This window comes from Homarus americanus, unplaced genomic scaffold, assembly GCF_018991925.1.
Source record: "Homarus americanus isolate GMGI-L3 unplaced genomic scaffold, GMGI_Hamer_2.0 scaffold16894, whole genome shotgun sequence".
In the NCBI taxonomy this organism is placed as follows: domain Eukaryota; kingdom Metazoa; phylum Arthropoda; class Malacostraca; order Decapoda; family Nephropidae; genus Homarus; species Homarus americanus.
This window is the reverse complement of record NW_024746541.1, coordinates 547,497-572,111: the sequence shown is the minus strand read 5'-3', so window position 1 is coordinate 572,111 and position 24,615 is coordinate 547,497. Positions and strand designations below refer to the sequence as shown.

General features: G+C 43.0%; 2 protein-coding genes across 6 annotated transcripts; both read right to left on the bottom strand.

Annotated features, from left to right (window-relative positions):
* Nucleotides 1–872: 872 nt before the first annotated feature.
* Nucleotides 873–2,231, bottom strand: LOC121879315 (glycine-rich protein 23-like). Its single transcript, XM_042385921.1, has 3 exons — nucleotides 2,022–2,231; nucleotides 1,603–1,991; nucleotides 873–892 (listed from the first exon to the last, which is right to left on the bottom strand). Exons 1-3 carry the CDS (start codon nucleotides 2,126–2,128, stop codon nucleotides 873–875), a joined length of 516 nt encoding a protein of 171 aa, XP_042241855.1. The 5' UTR covers nucleotides 2,129–2,231.
* Nucleotides 2,232–13,875: 11,644 nt separating this feature from the next.
* LOC121879271 (beta-1,3-galactosyltransferase 6-like) lies at nucleotides 13,876–23,083 on the bottom strand. 5 transcript variants are annotated; one of them, XM_042385862.1, is made up of 3 exons: nucleotides 23,011–23,083; nucleotides 19,902–20,055; nucleotides 13,876–15,197 (listed from the first exon to the last, which is right to left on the bottom strand). In XM_042385862.1, the coding sequence occupies exons 2-3, from the start codon at nucleotides 19,945–19,947 to the stop codon at nucleotides 14,125–14,127; spliced, it is 1,119 nt and encodes a 372-aa protein (XP_042241796.1). In that variant the 5' UTR covers nucleotides 19,948–20,055; nucleotides 23,011–23,083; the 3' UTR covers nucleotides 13,876–14,124. The 5 variants fall into 5 exon arrangements, with proteins under 5 accessions (XP_042241796.1, XP_042241795.1, XP_042241798.1 ...); XM_042385861.1 differs by having other exon boundaries at nucleotides 22,995–23,050; XM_042385864.1 differs by having other exon boundaries at nucleotides 19,902–20,068; nucleotides 22,995–23,024.
* Between the last annotated feature and the right edge of the window lie 1,532 nt (nucleotides 23,084–24,615).

Below are 24,615 nucleotides of genomic sequence, written 5' to 3'. Positions count from 1 at the left end.
AGTATATAACGCTGTAGGGATATACTGTACTGGTTGCCTTAATATAAAACACCAAAATAATATCATATTTCACCGAGACTCTAACATAACTTAACACCGGTTAGGAAACAACATTAAAGTTCATTATGTTTTACAAAGGTTTTTTAGAGGTGCTGTTGTCACCTAACTAGTGTTAAGGCATCAAGTTATGGTAGAGTCTTGTTATAATATGATTTTATGGTAGAGTCTTGTTATAATATGATTTTATCTTATTTTAATCTGAAGTTAATTAAGTATTATATCACACATGTGTTCCGAACTTCCCCAGGCTGAGCCACGGTCTTGGGACACAGTACTGAGAGGAACACAACTGTTCTGGAACCCTAACTTACAAAAGTGACATTTTTTGGTCTTAATTTACAGTGAACTGTTACTTATAAAAAAGTACAGTGAACTACTTAAGTCCTGTCGCCTCTCCTCCTGAACCATGAACCCCCAGATCAAGACTCATGAATCTGAACCCTTATGGACAGAATAGTGCATCTTTCTCTACTGCCTCTGGTTCACGAGTCTGAATCTCTGGGTTCATGATTCAGGGGAAGAGACTTTAGTGGTTCACTGTACCTGATCCTTCACATGTCTAGTTCTCATGCTTTAAGTAACTGAACCTTACTTACAACAAAGATTCACTTAGATAATAACATTAACTTCCAAAAATTAACTGCTGAAGCATAAAAATATACAACCTTAAGTACTTATAAAAAGAACCATGAATCTATCATTCCTATTTCTTAACTCTCAACTTACAAATTAATTTCACATATCGTAAGTGCTTTACTAGACACTAAACTTACAATACTGTACAACTTCACTTATTAAAAAAACCTCAGATGTCAAAATTCCAACATGAGTTCTGAAGTGTCATAACATTAATTATAAAATACATTATGTATTTGACGATGGTTCTTTTCATTAATAAACGCCATTGCTAACAGTGAAAAGACACGAGCGAGCTTTAATCTGGCGTAGATTTAATAAGCACATAAATAAGTTATTGATGGACGCTGAAGATTACCGTGTTGGCGTTGTCACAGGGAGGAAGAGATCGGTGAATATTGTGTTATTTGAGGATATTGTCAGCTACGGCGGCTCCTTTAAACCCAATCATGAGGGACTTTACCGGGAGGGAGCATTTTGGAGCTTCCACTCTACCATCCTGTTAATAGTGTATGAAATTGTCTATTTGTTGTGATGATAAGATGCACCACTCACACACACACACTCCTCTTAAAACTGTTTCTGATTGGCGGAAATAATTATTTTATACCAAGTTTCTTATTGGTTGAGCGAGTGAGTGATCGTGCTGTGTGTGTGGGAAGGGGGTGGACGACCACACGTGATGAGAATGATGTCGTTCACACCACTGAGGTGTTTGGTCAGGGTCGTTAAGCTCGGAGTTGAGGACGTCTTGGTTGAAAGTTTGTGGTCGTTTTGATGGAGATTTGATAGTGGTCGTTAAAGCTGAAGCCTTCTGGTCGTTGTGGCCGTAACAGCTAAGACTCGCCCCTAGTCGTAATTACCATCCATAGGAAAATCCCAAGTTTCCATTGAATCCTAACCCACCCAGGCTTCCTGTACCGTAGCCGCCAAGTCCGCCCAAACCACCGCCAAGTCCACCCAAACCACCGCCAAATCCACCCAAACCACCGCCAAGTCCACCCAAACCACCGCCAAGTCCACCCAAACCACCGCCAAATCCACCCAAACCACCGCCAAGTCCACCCAAACCACCGCCAAGTCCACCCAAACCACCGCCAAGTCCGAGAGCAGCGAATGGGTTGGCCAAAAGTCCAGCTGAGAGCCCTAAGTTACCAGTGAGTGTACCGCCCTTGAGGAGGTAAGGGTTGAGACGCTGGTAGTAGTTGTAGGGGCGGTAAAGCTGGTGCTGGTGGTGGTGGTAGTGTTGGTCGTTGTGGTGGTACTGGTTGTCGTAGTAGTCTTGGCGGTGGTACTGGTTGTCGTAGTAGTCTTGGCGGTGGTACCCGTAGTCACTGTTCCTGGGAGCTGGTGATGGAACAGCCGCTGTGTCCACACTAAGAACAGAGGCTAGGAACACCGCAGTCACACACAGGGCTGCCGTCTGGGTCATCTTGAAGCTAAGGAGTTACTGTGGACCTGAATGAGACCTGTGAGGGTGGATGTCCTCGGTGTCAGCTCCAGCCGTCCGTCAGCACTCCACTCCAAGCTGACAACCAAGTGTTAGTGTGTGAGACGCGACCAAACGTCTATTATATATATACACTGTACCGTGACCCCCCGCCCCCCACCACGCCCCTGCTACCACCACTTACCATCACCCCTTCCGCTACCTCCACCCCCACCGTCACACACCACCACCACACACCACCATCACACACCATCACACACCACCATCACACACCACCATCACACACCACCACACACCACCACCACACCACCATCACACACACCACCACACACCACCATCACACACACCATCACACACACACACACACACACACACACACTACATCATTGACCAGCGAAGGGTCAAGACGTACCTGGCGCTCCTCTCGGAGCAGCCAGGTCAACTGTTATGTTGCCCCAGACCAACTCCCTCCCCTGAACCCTCCTCCCCACCGGAATATCAACAAGTTCATGCCAGAAGTTACAATTTCATTTAGGAAAGAAATAGAACCCGTGTTGAACAGAGGTGAACAGTGGTGAACAGTTCTTAAGTCGGTGAGAACAACTCAACAGTAACAGCCGAGTCGTACCCAAGTTAACCTTCACACAGTGAGGTCCCAGGTACCCAGTGATAACGGCCCGTGAGACCCAACAACAACCACCGATGTGTTAATCCGTCTATGATAGGAAGGCCTGGGACCACAAATCACTCATATAACACCATCTGTGAGGGAATTACTACACCACGTGAGGCCCCTCATAACACCATCTGTGAGGGAATTACTACACCACGTCAGGTCCCTCATAACACCATCTGTGAGGGAATTACTACACCACGTCAGGTCCCTCATAACACCATCTTTGAGGGAATTACTACACCACGTCAAGCCCCTCATAACACCATCTGTGAGGGAATTACTACACCACGTCAGGTCCCTCATAACACCATCTGTGAGGGAATTACTACACCACGTGAGTCCCCTCATAACACCATCTGTGAGGGAATTACTACACCACGTGAGTCCCCTCATAACACCATCTGTGAGGGAATTACTATAACACGTGAGGCCCCTCCTAACACCATCTGGGAGGGAATTACTACACCACGTGAGGCCCCTCATAACACCATCTGAGAGGGAATTACTACACCACGTCAAGCCCCTCATAACACCATCTGTGAGGGAATTACTACACCACGTGAGTCCCCTCATAACACCATCTGTGAGGGAATTACTACACCACGTCAAGCCCCTCCTAACACCATCTGGGAGGAAATTACTACACCACATCAGGTCCCTCATAACACCATCTGTGAGGGAACTACTACACCACGTGAGGTCCCTCCTAACACCATCTGGGAGGAAGTTACTACACTACGTGTTTGCTGTTCAATACCTACATTAATCTGTATGTTCACTGTTCCTTTACCTTTCTCTAATGAAGGCTTTTGTTAAAGTACCAATGTGTGTAATAAGTAAGTTATGTCCAATGTATATTTTCAGCCATCGGGCTGCAGAACTTTTTCAATAAACCGTTAATTAATTATTTTTATTATTATTATTATTATTATTATTATTATTATTATTATTATTATTATTATTATTATTATTATTATTATTATTTTTATTATTTTTATTATTTTTATTATTATTATTATTATTATTATTATTATTATTATTATTATTATTATTATTATTATTACCTGGAGAAACGTAAGACATCACTGGCCGTTGCCCTTTTTTACTTCAGGAAGGCTTTTGACCTTGTTGATCACTGCACTGTTATCAACAAGGACATTGCACTAGGGCTGCCCACCAACCTGGTCTCATGGCTCACTGATTTCCTGAGTGAGCGTCGTCAGGCAGTGAGGTACCAGGGTTCTGTCTCCACATTCCAACACCTCACCTGCGGTGTTCCCCAGGGGACCAAGATGGGACCACTGTGCTTCCTAATCCTGATCAACGACGCTCTATCTGACACTCCTCACAGGTGGAAGTACGTGGATGACTGCACTGGGGGGTTACAGTGGACAACACCTCACCGGACTACTTATCGTTACAAGGCATGGACTACGGAGAACAAGGTCACCATCAATCACACCAAAACCACAGTCATGCACATCAATACCGCCACCACTACAGTGCACACTCCAGCAGTCACAGTGGGTGCCCATCCTCTCCAGTTAGTGCAGTCTGCCAACCTCCTGGGTGTAACTATAGACCACAAACTGGATTGGAAGGCCCATGTAAACAACACAATCAAGACAGCCTCGTACCGACTCTACATGCTACAACGACTCAGGTCACTTGGGGCACCCACGCCATGTAAGTTTGTATATTTTCAGCCACCGGCTGCAACTCTATTAATAAACCGTTTTTTGTTATTATTATTATTATTATTATTATTATTATTATTATTATTATTATTATTATTATTATTATCATTATTATTATTACACACGTCTGTGGCTGTCGCCTTCATTGACTTCACCAAAGCCTTCGACCTCGTCGACCACAATTTAATCATCGACAAAGCTATCGACTTCGGGTTTCGAAGAAGTCTTACACCATGGCTTACAGACTTCCTCAGTGACCGACGCCAAGCCCTATGCTTCCGAGGGGCTGTCTCCACTTTTCAGTCGCTCACCTGTGGTGCCCCCCGAGGCACCAAGATGGGACCGCTCTGATTCCTTATGCTTATCAATGATGCCCTAAGAGAAACCCCTGCTCGCTGGAAATATGTCGACGATTTTACCGTTGGGTTCAGTGACAACAACTCTGCTCCCAACTATACCGCCCTTCAGGATTTATTGAACAGTCTCCAAAAGTGGGCCACCAACAACCACGTCACCATCAACCATACCAAGACCATGGTTATGCACATCAACCTCTCCTCCGACGTTGTCCCACCCCCTTCCATTACTTTTGACCCCAACATGCGTCAGTACAGTTGTCAAATCCTCCAGTTTCCGTCTCCACCTCCTCTGCCGACTCAAGTCCCTCGGAGTTCCTGCACCCGAGCTCCTCAGTGTTTACTCAACATTCATACTTCCCAAGCTCACCTATGTCTCCCCTACCTCGTCTTCCTCCCTAAATGCCACACAACGTAAACACCTAGAAAAAGTGCAAAAGAGGGCATGCAAGATTATTCTCTCCCCTTCCTACTCCACATATCAAGGTACACTCAACACATTGACCCTTTTGGCTCTCTCTAACTACCACCACGACCTCATCTGCAAATTTGGTGAGAAGCTTCTGCACCATCCTCGACACCGGCTCTTACTACCACCCAAGATCCCTCGTCCGAGAATTGCTGTTCGACAACACAACCGCATCCAGCCCATACGAGCACGAACTGGTTGCTATAAGAACAGCCCAGTCCCAACCATTGTAAAAATTATCAATTACTTGTAATCAACAAGTGTATTCACTCCCAGTCAATCTTACGTTTTTGCACTGTCACTATGTTGAAATGCCCTGTAGTTTGAGCTTCTCCCCACCTATTATTATATATCATATTTGTATAACTTATGTTATTTGTCAATCAAGAAACCCATTCACCAATTATGTAACTGTATATTTTCAGCCTTCCGGCTGCCATGCTCTTTCAATAAACCGTTAATTATTATTATTATTATCATTATTATATTTATTACACACACACGCACACACACACACAGGGGCCCCCTTGGCCAATGTTCCGCTGATTCCTCAAGTCCCTCTCCTGGACCCATCCTCACCACCGGGATATCAACATAATCAAAAGTGACAATTTCGTTTCGGAAAGAAGTGGGACCAGTGTTGAATAGTGATGAACAGTGTTTAAGCCAGTGAATTCAGCACTAGACAGTACCAGTGAAAGCCGTGACCCACCAGTGAGATAAGCACCCCTGGGAACTGACCGCCATCTCCTGACCAGGAGGTGCTAATCAGTTCACCCTGGGAACAACAGGGGGACGGCTTCACACCTGACTACAAGATAACACAACACCACCTGGTGTCCCCATGACCACGTGAGGTCCTTCATATCAACGCCCCCGGACGAGTTACTACACCACGTGAACACCTCACCACCCGGTGTCTCCATGACCATGTGAGGTCCTTCATATCAACGCCCCCGGACGAGTTACTACACCACGTGAACACCACACCACCCAGTGTCTCCATGACCACGTGAGATCCTTCATATCAACACCCGAGGACGAGTTACTACACCACGTGAACACCACACCACCTGGTGTCTCCATGTACCACGTGAGGTCTTTCATATCAACACCCGAGGACGAGTTACTACACCACGTGAACACCACACCACCTGGTGTCTCCATGACCAGCCCAGGCCCGGGCCATCAACTGTAAACTATAATAATTTGTATGTTCAATCATTGTTCCTTCTTCTTTCAGTAATGAAAGCTTTTGTTAAACGACCCGCCCACCCCATGTCTTTGTATGTAATAAGTCATTTTTGTCCAATGTATATTTTCAGCCTTCAGGCTGCCGACTTTTTCAATAAACCGTTAATTATTATTATTATTACATACACACACACAGACACAGACACACACACACTCACTCACACACACACGTTACAACACAAACACACGTTACAACACACACACACACACACACACACACACACACACACACACACACACGTTAACACACACACACACACACACACACGTTGCAACACACACACACACACACACACACACACACGTTACAACACAAACACACACACACACACACACACACACACACACACACACACACACACACACGTTACAACACACACACACACACACACACACACGTTACAACACACACACACACACACACACACAGAAGTCTACAACACAATAAGTATTTTCACACACAGTAATTAAGAAAGTCCTTGTACAGTCGACAGTTTTAACAATCCCTCCTCCACTCACCTCCTCCCTCCTTCCCTCCTTCCTTCCCTCCCTCCCTCCTTCCCTTCCTCCCCTCCTTCCTCCCCTCCTCCCTCCCCTCCCCTCCCTCCTTCCTCCTCCCTCCCCTCCTTCCTTCCCTCCTCCTTCCCTTCCCTCCCTCCTCTTCCTTCCTCCTTCCTCCCCCTCCTCCCTTCCTCCCTCCTTCCTTCCCCTCCTTCCTTCCCTCAACTATCCCTCCTCCCCTTCCTCCCTCCTTCCCTCCTTCCTTCCTCCCTCCCTCCCTCCCTCCTTCCTTCCCTCCTTCCTCCTCCCTCCTTCCCCTCCCTCCCTTCCCTCCTTCCTCCCCTCCCTCCTCCCCTTCTCCCCTCCTTCCCTCCTTCCCTCCTTCCCTCCTTCCCTCCCTCCTTCCTCCTCCCCTCCCTCCTCCCCTTCTCCCCTCCTTCCCTCCTTCCCTCCTTCCCTCCTTCCCTCCCTCCTTCCTTCCCTCCATCCGTCCCTCCAGGCAATTAAACATAGTTATTTATAATCATTAATAATTTATATGAAAAATGTTGCAAACGGGAAGACGACTCGGCGAGGAAGAGGGTGGAGGAGGGGGAGGAGGGGGAGGAAGAGGAGGGGGAAGAGGAGGAGGAGGAAGAGGTGCGGGAAGAGGAGGAGGAGAAAAATCTATCTACAACAAATATGTAAACAACGTGAGCCAGCAGGTGGCCTCCAGCAGGTGGCCTCCAACACGAAGTAGAGAGAGGCCACATCCTGTAGGTGGCCTCCGACGTGAGGTAATGAGAGGCCACATCCTGTAGGTGGCCTCCAACGCAAGGTACTATGAGGCCACATCCTGTAGGTGGCCTCCGACGCGAGGTAATGAGAGGCCACATCCTGTAGGTGGCCTCCAACGCGAGGTACTGAGAGGCCACATCCTGTAGGTGGCCTCCAACGCGAGGTACTGAGAGGCCACATCCTGTAGGTGGCCTCCAACGCGAGGTACTGAGAGGCCACATCCTGTAGGTGGCCTCCAACGCGAGGTACTGAGAGGCCACATCCTAAACACAACAATAGTCAGATTGTTTATGACTTTCACTGAGGGTCAGTATTACAGAGTTACCTAATAATGACTAAGAGTATAATAATAATAATTATTATTATTATTATTATTATTATTATTATTATTATTATAAGTATGATTATCATAATAATAATATTATTAATAATATTAATAGTAATAATAATAATCACAGTAATCATAATGGTAATAATAATAATAATTATTATTATAAAAAATTATAGCTTTTTACTTTTATTCTCTTCACCACTGACTGGCTCGTAAGTCGCTTGGGCGTCGGTTACGTCTCTGTTGGCAAGTACTTGTTTAGTTTAAGCTTTGAATTGCTAATAACATCACTGGTTTTGATGCGGTGTGGTAACTTGTTATAGCAGTAAAGAAGGAAGTGATTATAGCTTGGCCATGGACACCAGGTACCTTAAAATTGTGTTCACTCCCTCTAGTGTCCTGCCGGTTCGTGTCCCTAATCCTTGGACACTCTGGGCATAGTCCATTGAAATTCCTTGAAGCAAGATTCAGCCTCAGTTGCTTCACTCTATCCGCCACACTTAATATGTTCAATGATTGAAGAACTTTGTGACCATATCCATACTAGGCAAGACCTTAGAGCCAGCCAGGTGAGGGTACAGGGGGAGGATGTTTTTGAAGTCCAAATGGTGTTAAATTAAATTAAAGGGAAGAGACTTACTGTAGCCTACCAAACCAAAGGAACTTAAGAGCCTTAATAAACAACGCAACAGTGCTCAACCCTAGCCACCTCCTTATCATGGGGGACTTTAACTATGGCGACACCGACTGGAGAAATGAGATTACCCCAAATGACTTAACCGCCTTGTTCTGAACAATTAGAGGCTTAGGTTTTAGCTTCTGTGTTAAGACAGAGCACCATGACTAACAGTAGTCCAAGTGACATTGTAATGAGAACCAAGAAAGGGATTCAAGAGATATTTAGCATTTTTTTAAAGGAATTTCATTGCGTGATTGACCCTCCAAAGAGCTCAGACACATTTGTGACTTGGTGAAAATTATAAAATACTAGTTACCGACTCACTATATACAAATAGAGAGTATATTAGTTACCCACGAAATAATAACATTTTCTTTAAATCCTTAAAACGAAATAATTAGGGTAGACTTTAACAATATACGTTTACTCTGCGTGTTTTGGTTTTTTCTTCGTTTTACAGGATTAGCCCACTCGGGTACAGGTCACTGATCCACATCGGGGCCTACAGGTACCTCTCTCTCTCTCTCTCTGTGTGTATGGATGGAATTTGTGGCTTAGCGTGAGGTCAGGTCAGGGTTGGAACGGAGGTCTCCCAACCATGAGTTGACAAGTCACTTACACAAAGTTAATCGACAGACTAAGTTACTCTACACAGCGGCGTATGACAATGAGGCTACAAACTCATTTTAATGTTGTAAAGTTTCCCTCTCCAACTAAGTAGTGACTGAGCTCTCAAACACAAGAACAAAACAAAAGACAAATACTCATAACGGCAGTGCTCCAGGTGGGAGATTGTATTACTCCTTATAAGACACACGGCTATATGAGACACATGGCCATATAAGACACACGGCCATATAGGACAAACGGCCATATGAGAGACACGGCCATATAAGACACACGGCCAAATAAGACTCACGGCCATATCGACAATATTTACCTAGATTTTGCCAAGACTTTCGACAGTGTACCCCATGAAAGGCTGAAAATCAAACTGGAAGGGTACGGAGTTCGGGGAAATGTCCTAGCGTGGATAGAAGACTTTCTACATGACCGCAAGCAATGTGTGGTGATTAAGGGTACGAAAACGTCATCCATACCTGTCACAAGTGGGGAACCACAGGGCAGTGTATTGGGCCTGCTGTTGTTTGTTTGTTCATAAATGACATGCTGACGTTGTATACTCCTCCATACAAATGTTTGCGAATGAAGCCAAGTTATTTCGGGAAATTAAGAACCAAGCGGACTGTGAAGAGCTGCAGAAGGACCTCTGTGGGCTCCAGGAATGGTTGAAGAAATGGCTGCTGAGATTCGATGTCACGAAGTGTAAGAGGATGCACCTGGGGCGTACCAACGGTAAGGAGCCGTATCATATGTCCCAACGGGATGAAGAAACTGCACTAGTTGAGACTGTGTGTGAGAAGGACCTAGGTGTGTATGTTGACAATGAGCTGAAGTTCTCGTGCCATTGCGAGAAGAAGGTAAACCAGGCTAATAAATTATTGGGTCTTATAAGAAGGTCGTTCAGATATCTACACGGTCTTCCGCTACAAACACTCTTGTCGCTGAGTAGCCGACCCCGCGAATTCCCCAGTGTATGCCTCGTGGTCTAGGTCAACCAGCGCCGCCTTACATGACGGAGGTCAACTAGTAAGCCACGCAAGCAACACATCCTCCTCCGCCGCTGCCTGGCGGCCCTCGCTCCCGCCGGCGAGCATGGCGACCCATAAGCTGTCCTCCTCTGAGCACCCTCACCAACCAGCTCTCTCTACTCAACGCTTGTAACCACGCTGCCACTTCCCAGCACCAAGCTGCATTGTACATCCAATACAACATGCATACAGAGAGCACATTGTGAGTTTCCTTTCTCCATCCCATCCTGAGTGTGAACCCAAACATCACCTACCCCACATCCTTACTTGGAGCTGGTGGACGCTCGCCCCACAAGGGGTCACAGCTCAAGGTTGAAGAAGCCGCAAGTCCAGAAAACTGTGAGGGCAAACTTTTTCAGAGTGAGAGTTGTGAACTCTAGAAACAATCTACCAGAAAATGTTGTGACGGCACCGAGTGTGAGCTCTTTGAAGACAAGACTTGACCAACACTGGAGCAAGTTCAGGTACCTTCAGGAGCCGGTGCATGCCCAGTACTTGCCAACACTGCGTGACAGAGACGTGACCGATCGCCCAAGCAGCTAACGAGCCGATCAATGGTGAAGAAGATAAAAGTAAAGTAAGTAAAAGTCCTCCCACGACCCTAACTCAGCAGCTGGTGTACAACTCAGCAGACAAGTCAGACTTCACGTGTTGGATGGAATGTCAACTAGGCTTTACTGTTTGCCATTGTTGTTCACCTGCACTGTCTTGGCACAGTATACTGTACTCCCACGGCCTACCTGGACCGTACACCTGCAGAGTTTATATGTGGCGTTAATTAAGGCAACTGTGAACACACCAAAACCAAGATTTGAGAAAAAGGGGTTTAAAGTTTGTACATATTCAAAATGTCATAAAACCTCCAAACATTTATCAATTTTATTCAGTAAGGTCTCATTTTAAAGGTAAATTAATGCAGAATTTGATCCTTGTAATAACGTTAACATCGATAATGAAATGGTGTGAAATTAAACATTGATGAAAATATTGAATTCAAGCAAAAACATAATAATGGTAACACTCTCTAGATGACCAATATGATCCACTAAAGAACTTGGTAAGGTAGATGGCTAGTTTGACTTTACTTTACTCTCGCCAGACACTCAACAGGCAGCACAGAGACGCCGGGAGTTTTACACCATAAAAATCAATGACATTTTGCCAGTAAACCAAAGGTGAACTGGCCATAGCATCTTGTGTCATAGCAGAACAAAACTCTCTGAAATGAATGGTACAAAAATCACACTGTTACTCTGGTGGTGAGTTCCCCAAAGCCTTACATGTTTATCCCATTGTAAACCTGTATGACAACTTTACTGAATATATTATTATTATTATTACATTAACCAACTATAAGTAGATGATATAATTACTCACCAGACGTCCAGGAAGGTTTGACCAGTACATCAATATTATATATAAGATGGATGATCACAAGACATTCTCCATAGTAATAATTTATTTATACAATAATATGTACACTGTGACGCAATATACTAAAACAATGGTAATATACACTACATTACTTACCCACATACTAAATAATAAGAGGAGAGCAAGTAACTGTCATCATGGACCATTATTATCACAATGACAATATAATAATTAATAATTCTTATATTTAACATCATAATCATCATCATCATCATCATCATCATCATCACCACCACCATCATCATCACTTAACATTATCCACACCCATAAAATATAGGATGTACCAGTCAGAACCATTAAACAGGACTATAGTACAGTACATAAACTATGGCACCATAACTACAGTACAGTATATAAACTATGGCACCATAACTGCAGTACAGTACATAAACTATGGCACCATTAAACAAGACTAGTACAGTACATAAACTATGGCACCATAACTACAGTACAGTACATAAACTATGGCACCATTAAACAAAATACTGGACAACATTATAATATAAACAACAGTGAAGCCTCCATGTAACGACCCTCCATCTAATGGTTACAGTCCGTTAAATGGGGGTCTCACATCTAACGGAACCTCGACATAACGGACTTCCTTCTGGACTAAGTGGGGGTTCTGCTGTAGTATACTCCCTTGGTGTATTATAAACACTGTAACAACATCTAGAGCATATATTATCTTGTGACAAATCTTACCTTAAAGCTGTGTACAGTAATAACAACAAGTACAGTACTGTCTCATCTAACAATGTCACTAATTATCATATTTACAAGTTTTCCTATACTAATGTGTTGTGCTGAGACATCTTCATAATGTGTACTGTCACTCTAGTCAATAACACCTTGTCTTTTATTAGGCGCCCACATGATGGCTCTCTTACCCTCACACTCATGAATAAACTGTATCAAATAAATCGGGAAGCTTGATTCTCTTATTTAAATTATTATTATTATTTACATCTACCTTTCTCTGGCCACATACATAACAGTGTTGTGTGGCCATGTTTGGTAGTGAGGGCCATCCTCCATGATCCAGTGTTTGGTAGTGAGGGCCACACTGGATAGCACCATTCTGGTGATCTGATCCCAGGACACAGTGGCGTGTGACCCTGAGACAAGCACTTTACCACCAATAGAGTAAAGCACGGGTCCGTAACCCTCATATCTGCAGCCGCATATAGCCAAAAAATTGATACAGTACAGTACTGTATTAGTGGCCGGCATTACAGCATCCAAAATATGTGATGAGCGGCTGGCTAAGACGATAAAGTAAAATATGTTTGTTTGACCACTGGCTGCAGGACACTACTAATGTTTGTAGGGTCGGGAACATTATACCTGGGAACACTGGAACAGAATCTTACAATATATAAAATGATTGTAACGATTATTGTCACAATTTACAGATCATTTTTTAGAGTAAGAAAATGTAGATTTCATTTGTTTCAAATTCTTTCCTTTTTAAGCAGTTGAGGACAAGACAATACAGTAGAATTCAATACAGTACAGTACAGTACAATACAGTATTCAGTACAATTCAATACAGCACAGTACAGTTCAATACAGTACAGTACAATACAGTATACAGTATACAGTACAGTACAATTCAATACAGTACAGTACAGTTCAATACAGTACAGTACAGTTCAATACAGTACAGTACAGTACAATACAGTATTCAGTACAATTCAATACAGTACAGTACAGTACAATACAATATTCAGTACAATTCAATACAGCACAGTACAGTTCAATACAGTACAGTACAATACAGTATACAGTACAATTCAATACAGTTCAGTACAGTACAGTACAGTACAGTACAGTACAGTACAGACTCAACTCTACCACCAATAACCAAAACAGTAAGTCACTCAACACTGTATACACTGTGTGAGGGACACTGACTCACTCAACACTGTATACACTGTGTGAGGGACACTGACTCACTCAACACTGTATACACTGTGTGAGGGACACTGACTCACTCAACACTGTATACACTGTGTGAGGGACACTGACTCACTCAACACTGTATACACTGTGTGAGGGACACTGACTCACTCAACACTGTATACACTGTGTGAGGGACACTGACTCACTCAACACTGTATACACTGCGTGAGGGACACTGAGTAGTTATTTAAGGTATGGAAGAGTCGTTCCTGACACAGCACTGTGAGGGCGGAACATTCCAGTTGTACTTGTAAGACTTCCTCACCTGGAACTGTTCTCGACACAAGAGACTCGTGGCCTTTAGGGAGTTAAATTTTTCTCTCATGTGCAGCGTACTCTGTTTGTGCGTCACCAGGTAGTCGTTGTTGCAGCCGCGGGATTTATATTCCGTGTCGAATCTTGTGTCGTGGACTCTGTGTAGGTCTAGGGCGGCCAACCAAGTGCCCAGAGAGACATCTTCATTATTGTAAAGTTTTAAGTATTTGGAATTGGTGGCGATAAAGGTGACGACGTCGGAGGAGAGGATGTACCCGCCGCCCAGGGCGTACGGCAGATAGCTGTCGCACAACACCCAGTCTGCCTCTTTCCAAGGTCCGGTCTTCCGGGGCGTCGCTCGGCCGTCAAAGAATCCCCAATACAGACGCTGTTTATATGGGACGCCCTTCAGCTCCCGATGCAGTTGCGAAATCTGAACATAAGTGTCGTCGTCGCACTTGAGCAGGAATCTAAACTTTACGTTATAGTGAACATAGACCAAAGATGCCAGCAGCTTTTTAGTGAGTGCCTGGTAAGAGTCAATAATGTTGTTCAACAATAACATGTCTCCAAATCTCTTCTGTTCTGACTGTATCGTGGTGTTGAGGTCCTCGCTCAAGCTTCCCACTCCCACAACGAAGAAATGAAGCGTGTCCGATTTTTCTTCGCTGAGCCACGTCTGCCTGATGACGTTCCTCTGCTCCAGGTTGACGGGAGCGCTGAGGAACACGATGACCAGGAAGACGTTCTTCTCTGGACCCTTGTTGTTGTGGCCCCACATGCCCAGCCAGCTGTTGGTGTCCTCTACATCAATGCGCTTAATTTTTTCAGTACACTGGTGAATGTCACACCTCATGGGGTCAACGGACATCAGAGTCATCAAACTGCCGAGGATAAACGCCCCGGCGCACGACAGGATGTACACTACACTTCGAAGCGGCCTTCTGCACAGAGGTAAAGAACCAGCTCGACGCATCATCACCGCCTGAGGGAGAAGAACAACACCTGGAATTAGAGAGAATATTTGTGGCTTCAGAGATCACAGAGAGTAACTTTCTACCACTAAAACACTGTGCCAGAGCCAACCACAGCCCATGGTTGGCTAGGTTAGGTTAGGTTAAGTCTCGTCAAAGCATGGTTTCATGGACAAAAAATCCTGCCTGACAAACTTAAATTCCTTAAAACAGCAATAGAACATGTGGACCAAGGCTCAACGGTGAATGTGTTGTACATGGATTTTTCTAAAGTGTTTGACAAAGTCCCACAGGCACTGTTAGTGTCTAAGATCCAGGCACATGGCATCACAGGCAAGATTTTGACGTGGATTAACAACTGGCTCGAGGACAGGCAACCAAGAGTGGTAATAAATGGAAAAAGGTTCTCAGTGGAGTAACAGTACGCCCGCATAATTCGTGGATTTTTATTTCGCGGTCCTGGATGTACCCAAGAATGTCTGCGGGTAGTTTTAAAGTTGACGGCATTTTCGTGGCAGGGACAGGGAGACATTTGTTCTAGAGACAGTACAGTAGACTTGAGGGGTAGACTCAACATTTTTAATATTCATTTGGTTTTTATTATATCGAGTATTTCCCATTATTATATATTTGTAACTCTACTGTGAGAGTCTACACACAGTACAGCTACTCCTCGACTTACAACATACTCGACCTATTACCACCGGGACATACGACCGCCTCAGTCGTACCAAAATTTCGTCAAATTACGTATTTTCGAGTCCCAACGTTAGTGAGTGCGCTGTGTACTGACAAAATTTTTTTTTGTAATTCACTTTAAAATGGCTGGCAAGCTTAAAAGTGAGAGTCTCGTGGTGCAGAGAAGAAAAGGAAACACTCACTTTAGATTTTCAAAGGTATTATTTAAGCATTTTCGACTTACAACCAATTCGACTTACGATCTGGATTTGGGTCCCTAACCCCGTCGTAAGTCGAGGAGCACCTGTATATACTATACAGGTAAAAGAAATAATTACCCTAAGGGCAAACACATAAAGGGAATATACATTTATTTGTACACAAGTTGAACTGTACACACTCCTGGTAAGCAGATGTCAGATGTTATTTGCGAATTTGTGTCGCCCATCATAGGAGTCCGTTTTCTCTCGCTTCAGGACGCCTGAGTCCTCCGTTTTCTCTCTTAATCTTAGAGTGCACCAGAGACTTTACTATTCCTTAGTAATGACACAGAATTTGAAATTGCAACCCCAATTGCAACTGGGGTTGCAATTGTTGAGGCAACTAGATATGTCTAATAACAGCAAATGTGTTATTGTCAATATGTAGGTGAAAGATTTTATCCTCAATAGATGTAGGTTAACATTACACCTGGAGGCAAATGTTTACTAAAGCCTAAGGAAGGATATTCCTTTAACACATAATATCTTGCCAGTATGGGAAGGATCATCGTGTCTCCGTCAGGGGATCGTGGAGTGGTGGTCCAGCAGGCGTCACGGGGGCACTGACGTATATGCGATCAGACATTGTTCGGTTGGACGTTAACCGGCGCATGACTGTATTAAATTTTTTTAGTCATTTTAACACTTATTTAACATAATTGCAGTACAGGAAACTAGTTTTTGGTGTGCCATTCAGCCACTCAACTCACCCAACAGGCGTCAGTTTGTCTCTCTGGTCAGTGGAGGTAACATCTTGCTTGTGGCTCTCTTAAACATAAACTATTTTTACGTTTTTACAGTACAGTTATTGGTCATTCTGAAATTTATTTTACATATTGACAATATATAGTGCAGTGTAGTGGTGATTTAAAGAAAATAATCTTGAATTACACCTAGTGAACTTAAAATTTTATGGGTGAAATGACGGCATGAAGCATGGGGTGATTTCTCTTCCACCACACTTCCTTCTCCTCTCCCTTCTCCTCCACTCCCACTTCTAATTCCCATCATCATCGTCATCAACCAGGAGCCTTCTACATACACACCTCAAAGTAAGTGTACTTTACTGCATTTATTTTTACTTTGTATGTAATTTTCGGTGAGCTGGAACCAATTACCCAAAATCCCATTGAAACCATGGTTTCGGTTAACGAAATTTTTGGTTAACGAACGACCTTCTAGAACGAATTGTGTTCGTTAACCGAGGGACCACTGCATTGTTATTATTATCCACTCTGTATCTGTGTTCTTCTGGCTAAATAAACTGTTTCAATATCAATCTCAATACAGGAGGTCCCCGACTAATGAGCGTCCAACTTACGAACACAGTTAAACTTGAAATTTACAACACAGTATTCTATTTACCTGGTGACTTATTTTTACTTTCATTTACTGTATTTTTTCATTCTATTTCTTCTTTTGTCTTCAATTAAATTATTTTAGATGTATATAAATTCAATTCAAACATTGAATTGAATTGAAACATTTTATTTAGCCAGAAAAATACAGATACAAAGTGGATAGAAATAACAATATTAACATGGCTGAGCCAGTTGAGAACCTGAGCTCTCTTTGAGGCACCTGATATATACTATACAGTGGTCCCTCGGTTAACGAGCGCCTCGGTTAACGAGACTTCGGTTAACGAGTTACCTTCCATAAGATTCTTAACTTCGGTTAACGAGCAATCCCTCGATTAACGAGTTTCTTACGAGCCGACCTCCACATGTTTTCGCTTGCATTGGGCGGTCCACCAGCTGTAGTATTAGTCCGCCAATACAGTAATTGGTTCTAGAGCTTATATTCCTTACCATTTTAGTAAATATCAAGAAGTTTATACTATTCAATAATCTTAAAAGTTTAATATTAAATATTTTAGTAATTTTAACAATTATTGAACATAACTGAAGGTAAAGAAACTAATTTCTGGCGCGCCATCCAGCCTGTTAACACACAAACAGGCGTTAGTCTCTCTCTCTCTTTTCACTGGAGGTAACATCTTGCTTGAGACTCTCTTCAACTAAATGCTTTTTTTCTGTGTTTCCAAGCAAATTATTGGTCATTTTGAAATTTATTTTACATATTGACAATATATAATGCAGTGCAGTGTTGATTTAAAGAAAATAATCTTGAATTACACCAAAAGAACTAAAATTTTATGGGTGAAATGGCACCATGGGGTGACTTCTCTTCCACCCCAATGCCTTCTCTTCTCCCTTCTCCTCCACCCCCATTCTAATTCCTATCATCATCATCATCATGTACTTTTCTACCCTTTTTGTTGAAATTGGAATGTTTGGAGCTAGTGAGGGCTGAGTAGCTGGCAGTGTGGAGACGGCTGAGTTGTGGTCAGCTGGGTGGCCTGGTGGGATGGTGGGGGAGAGTGAGGGGTGGACAGGGCTCAGATTACAAGCCATGGCACTGAGGGGAGCTTGGTGGGCCTACACCTCACGTGGTAGTCACAGATTCACCAGTAAATTGACAATTATATCTACTCAGGGGGATCACAGATAGATACTGTACTGGTCATGACACTCGCTAGTCACTTACGAATCAGATTTCCAAGAAATCGGACCGGGTACTCCTGGAAAGACCCTGTTTTTCGACGAAAAACACGGAGCTCCCACACACACGTCCCACCGCCTACACACACATGACTTAGGCTATGATATAATCATTGTTCTGTCAGTACAGTATGCACATAGCATGTGTTCTGACTTATGTACATTTCCGTCTTGCGAACGTCATCAGGAACGGAACCAGTTGGTAACCCGAGGACCCCCTGTATACCAGCTCCAAGATGTGAGCTTTTATTTCATTTACCAGTGCGACCATTACACCTTGGGAATGGAAGTGTTCCATTTGTTTATTACTGTATTATTACTTAAAAATAATACTATACTGTACTGTACTGTATTATACTGTACTATACTGTACTATACTGTACTGTACAGCCATAAATATTACCCCACACAATGATGGTGTAGTATTTCAGCCTGATGACTGACTCTATTACCCCACAATTATCATCTTTACGGTCTGCTGGGAATCTATGTATGTTAAATCTCTTGTCTGTCCTATTGCTGCATCTAAATGGACAACTTCCCATTATAATGTAAAGAAAAATAACTCATCTGTCCATCTTAAGCAACGGTCAAGTGGCAACTGACGTAGAATCGGGCGGCTCCCTACTGACAACAATATGGCGCCTGGTGATCACAAGCTCTGTTCCCACCTCTGATGTAATGGTCAACTTGCTCGCCTTGCAACTGAGCGGATCCGGGTTCGATCCTCGAGCAGGGTGAAACTATGGGCAAGTTTCTTTACGCCACTTGCCTCTGTCTACCCAGCAGTAATTGGGGACCTGGATGTTAATAGATTTGTGGATCGTATTCAGGTGTAATGGTTAGCCAATACAGTTGGCGAGTTGTCCGGTCTTCTCGGACTATTCCTTGACACTGGGTCATGCAGCTCGTTAACTCAGGGTGTGGTTGTTGTGTTAGCGATAGCTTCTACACCTTAAACAAATTCATGCCTAGGTGGCCCCTGGGCCGGCCATCCTCGTTACACGAGGGGTAACCATTATTACTATTATTATAGGGACTCTAGCTTACCTTAGTTTACCATACCTTAGGTTAGGTAACAAAATAAGTAAGTTTGTTGGATGTACATAATGTCATCTTGTATACAGAGGTCCAACATAAGTTAAGCTGCATTAAAACTTAAAACATAAAAGATTTCATTTAATAAAGACTAAGCAGTTTCACAACAGTATAATATAAAGTAACTTTTCTAACCTGTTTTAGTTGGTAACACTGCAGAAAGATGGTCCAACACCAGCATGACTCACTGGTCCTGGTGACGAGTGAACATCTCTCTTGGTGCCACCACACATGACCTCAGTGTGTTGTGTTCACCCTCACACACAACTGCCACATCACTTTACCCGATCTGTAAGAATATACTTCACCTGAATATTAAATAGTCCTTCAGATTTAACTGATACTACTTAGTTCACGACAAAACCAGACCAAGGGGCAAATATTACGAGGGAAATTACAATGGGATGAGGGAAGAGATGAGGGGTATCAACTGGCCTGACTCGCTAAGGCATAAGAACGCAGACACTACGCTGAATATCATAACTAGTAAAGTGACCCATTTGATTGATAAATGTATACCCAAGACCAAACCCAGTGCCTCTAGGAATACAAGGAGACCGCTACACATGATCCATGTGGCGGTAGACTAAGTTAAGGAGAAACCTCATCAAGACGTGGGTTAGGTAAAACAATGAGCAGGACAGGAGGATGTCTGCCAGATCCAGGAACCAAGCACAGTCAGAGTGCAGAAGGGCTGAATAGGAGTTCCAGAGGCTGGTTGCAAGCAAGGTCAAGTCAAAGCCACAGGCGTTTTACCGCTATGCAAAGTCAACACTAAAAATGTGAGTAGGAGTATCAGACCTGAGGCTTGAAGATGATAGTTACGCAGATTCTGACCAGGATAAAGCTGAGGCAATGAACAGTGTCTTTTCCTCGGTGTTCACAAGAGAGGATGCAACTAACCTTCCTGAGTTTGAGGACAGACGGTTCGACACAGCACTGACCCACATTGTGTTCACAGAAGAGGGTATTAGAAATAAACTGTCCAGGCTAAAGGTCCATAAGAGTCCCGGCCCTGACATGGTGCATCCTAGAGTGCTAAGAGAGTTGTGCAACGAGCTTGCAGAGCCCCTGAAGATTCTGTTTTGTAAATGCCTGGATGAACAAATGGTCCCCAGTGATTGGAAAATGGCTTATGTGAGTCCTATCTTCAAGAAAAGTGACCGTCACTCCACAAATAATTATAGGCCGGTGAGCCTGACCAGCATAATATGTAAAGTACTTGAGAGCATTATAAGAGATGCTGTCATGGAAGGACTATTACGAAACAACCTTGTAAATGATTGCCAACACGGTTTTATGCCGGGGCGCTCCTGCTTAACACAATTACTCAAGGTACTGGATGTTTGGACCCATATTCTGGAACGGGGTGGTAATATCGACAATATATATCAAGATTTTGCCAAGGCTTTCGACATTGTACCCCACGAAAGGCTGAAAATTAAACTGAAAAGGTATGGGATTCGGGGAAATGTCCTAGCGTGGATCAGAGACTCTCTCCATGACCGCCAGCAGTGTGTGGTGATTAATGACACGAAATCATCATGTGTACTCATCACAAGCAGGGTACCACAGATCAGTGTAAAGCAAACCCTCGAAGATCCGGACCCTGTAAATCCGGATTTCGGAAGATTCGTACAAAAAATTTGTTGGTTCTGGGCTAAGAACCTCCCTAAGAAACATTCCCAAAACAGGCGAAGGTAGTTTAAGGCTTAAAGTTTTTATCTTATAAAATGTCACAGACTAAAATTAGAAGAATATAACTTTCATTGATGGAATCCTTGCAAGATGACGAATAATTTGAGTATAGACGTCATATAACAAGAGATAAAAATTTTAGTCTTTTAGTGTAGTAAATTTCAGTACAAAATAAGTACAGTAATGTGTTGCTAAAAATTGTGGCTTTTTTCACAGGAAAAAGTGTGTACAACTAACCCCAGTGGTCAGGATAATATGTACTGTATTTTGGGTGTTTTTTATATCGTTATTTATCGTTTTTATACATTTAGTACAAGACCGGAAGATTGAGACAGGTGGTCCCTCCTTTTAGTGAACATCTTTGAGGGTTCACTGTACAGGGCCCGCTGTTGTTTGTTTGCTTCATAAATGACATGCCTGACTTTGTAAACTCCTCCATACAAATGTTTGCCGATGACGCCAAATATTTCGGGAAATCAAGAATCAAGCGGACTGTGAAGAGCTGCAGAAGGACCTCTGTGGGCTCCAGGAATGGTCGAAGAAATGGCTGCTGAGATTCAATGTCACGAAGTGTAAGAGGATGCACCTGGGGCATACCAATGGTAAGGAGGCGTATCATATGTCCCAACGGGATGAAGAAACTGCACTAGTTGAGACTGTGTGTGAGAAGGACCTAGGTGTGTATGTTGACAATGTGCTGAAGTTCTCGGGCCATTGCGAGAAGAAGGTAAATCAAGCAAATAAATTATTGGGTCTTATAAGAAGGTCGTTCAGATATCTAGACGGTCCGTCCCTCGTAACGATCTTCAGGAGTGAAGTGCTTCCCCATCTGGAGTACTGTCACCCGCCTGGTCCCGGAGATATTAGGGACTGTCAGTTGGTTGAAAATGTTCAAAGGAGGCCACCAGACTGGTGCCTGCACTTCGGCACCTCAGCTACCCTGAGAGATTGGAGCGCCTGAACTTGCCTAGCTTATACTACAGACGGGCAAGGGGTGACCTAATTGAGGTGTATAGGCATCTCAAGGGGCACTACTCAGTTGAGTGTCCTTACCTGGAGCTGGCGGACGCTCGCCCCACAAGGGGTCACAGCTCAAGATTGAAGAAACCACAAGTCCAGAAAACTGTGAGGGCAAACTTTTTCGGAGTGAGGGTTGTAAACTCTTGGAACAATCTACCAGAGAGTGTTGTGACGGCACCGAGTGTGAGCTCTTTCAAGACCAGACTTGACCAACACTGGAGCGGGTTCAGGTACATTCAGGAGCCGGTGCATGCCCAGTACTAGCCAACAGTGTGTAACAGAGACGTGACCGATCGCCTGGGCAGCTAACGAGTCAATCAGTGGTGAAGAGGATAAAATATTAAACATTAACATAAATCACCATAGAGCCTCAGTAACTGTCCGGTCCTTAACAACAGTCATAAAACAACTAAGATAATTAAATCACTAAACTAACTAATATAATAAGTTTAGAAGACATTTAATAAAGTAATAGTGAGATAATAAGAGAAAATAATAACAAATATTAACTTAGTAAAATCTGAACCTGTAGTGAGCTGTTTGTTGACATCTTGAGAGGCTCCTTAAAACCGGGTTCCAATAGAGTTATTTTCTTATTTATTCCATCTATTTCCCAATTTATCATCTAAAAATATACACTATTTATCAATTTAATTAGATAATTTATCAATTGAATAAGTATAATATAATTTATATGATTTTTAACTCCATAAATATATTCAATATAAACGGTGATAATTCTGGTATAATATGACAAAATATTCAATATATATTTTTCTTATATTTCTTCTTTTTCTTGTAATATTATATAAAAACTTAATATATTCTTAATTTTTAGTGATATTCTATACTATATAAGGTATCAATATAGCCTTACTGATATATAAAGTCATAATAATTTCTACCTCCCATCACAGTCATGTATATGCAAATTACACATCTATATACATTTATAATTTACTTACAAACAACTATATATATTTCCTTCATATAAACAGTTAAAAAAGTGTTAATTAATCTATATACCACTACTAAAAAATAATTCCATCTATAAATCTCATTAACCCTATATAACACAATTCTTCATATTATATACACTTATAAATCTATATATAGTAATAATTCCTTTAATTAATATATATATGACTGTATAGAAGTCACATATAAGGTGTTGAGGTGTAGTTTGAGAGACAAGGTATTGATTACTGCTCGTTGTCTGCTGAGTGGTGGGGGACAGGGTCGACCCTCTCTCCTATAGTGACTATTATAATACCAAATATTGTGTACCTGGTGAGTATAGTGTGTGAATTTTAATCTATAAATATAATTATAGTGTTTTGGTGCACTATCTTGTACTGTAGTGGACTATTATAGTGTTTGGTGCACTATCTTGTACTGTAGTGGACCATTATAGTGTTAGGTGCACTATCTTGTACTGTAGTGGACTATTATAGTGTTTGGTGCACTATCTTGTACTGTAGTGGACCATTATAGTGTTTGGTGTACCATCTTGTACTGTAGTGGACCATTATAGTGTTTGGTGCACTATCTTGTACTGTAGTGGACCATTATAGTGTTTGGTGCACCATTATAGTGTTTGGTGCACTATCTTGTACTGTAGTGACCATTATAGTGTTTGGGACCATTATAGTGTTTGGTGCACTATCTTGTACTGTAGTGACCATTATAGTGTTTGTGGACCATTATAGTGTTTGGTGCACTATCTGTACTGTAGTGACCATTATAGTTTGGTGCACTATCTTGTACTGTAGTGGACCATTATAGTGTTTGGTGCACTATCTTGTACTGTAGTGGACTATTATAGTGTTTGGTGCACTATCTTGTACTGTAGGACCGTTATAGTGTTAAGTACCCCAACACCATACCTTCCTATAGTGCCCCAACACCACACCCAGCCCACAGTACCCCAACACCACACCCAGCCCACAGTACCCCAACACCACACACCCAGCCCACAGTACCCCAACACCACACACCCAGCCCACAGTACCCCAACACCACACCCAGCCCACAGTACCCCAACACCACACACCCAGCCCACAGTACCCCAACACCACACCCAGCCCACAGTACCCCAACACCACACACCAGCCCACAGTACCCCAACACC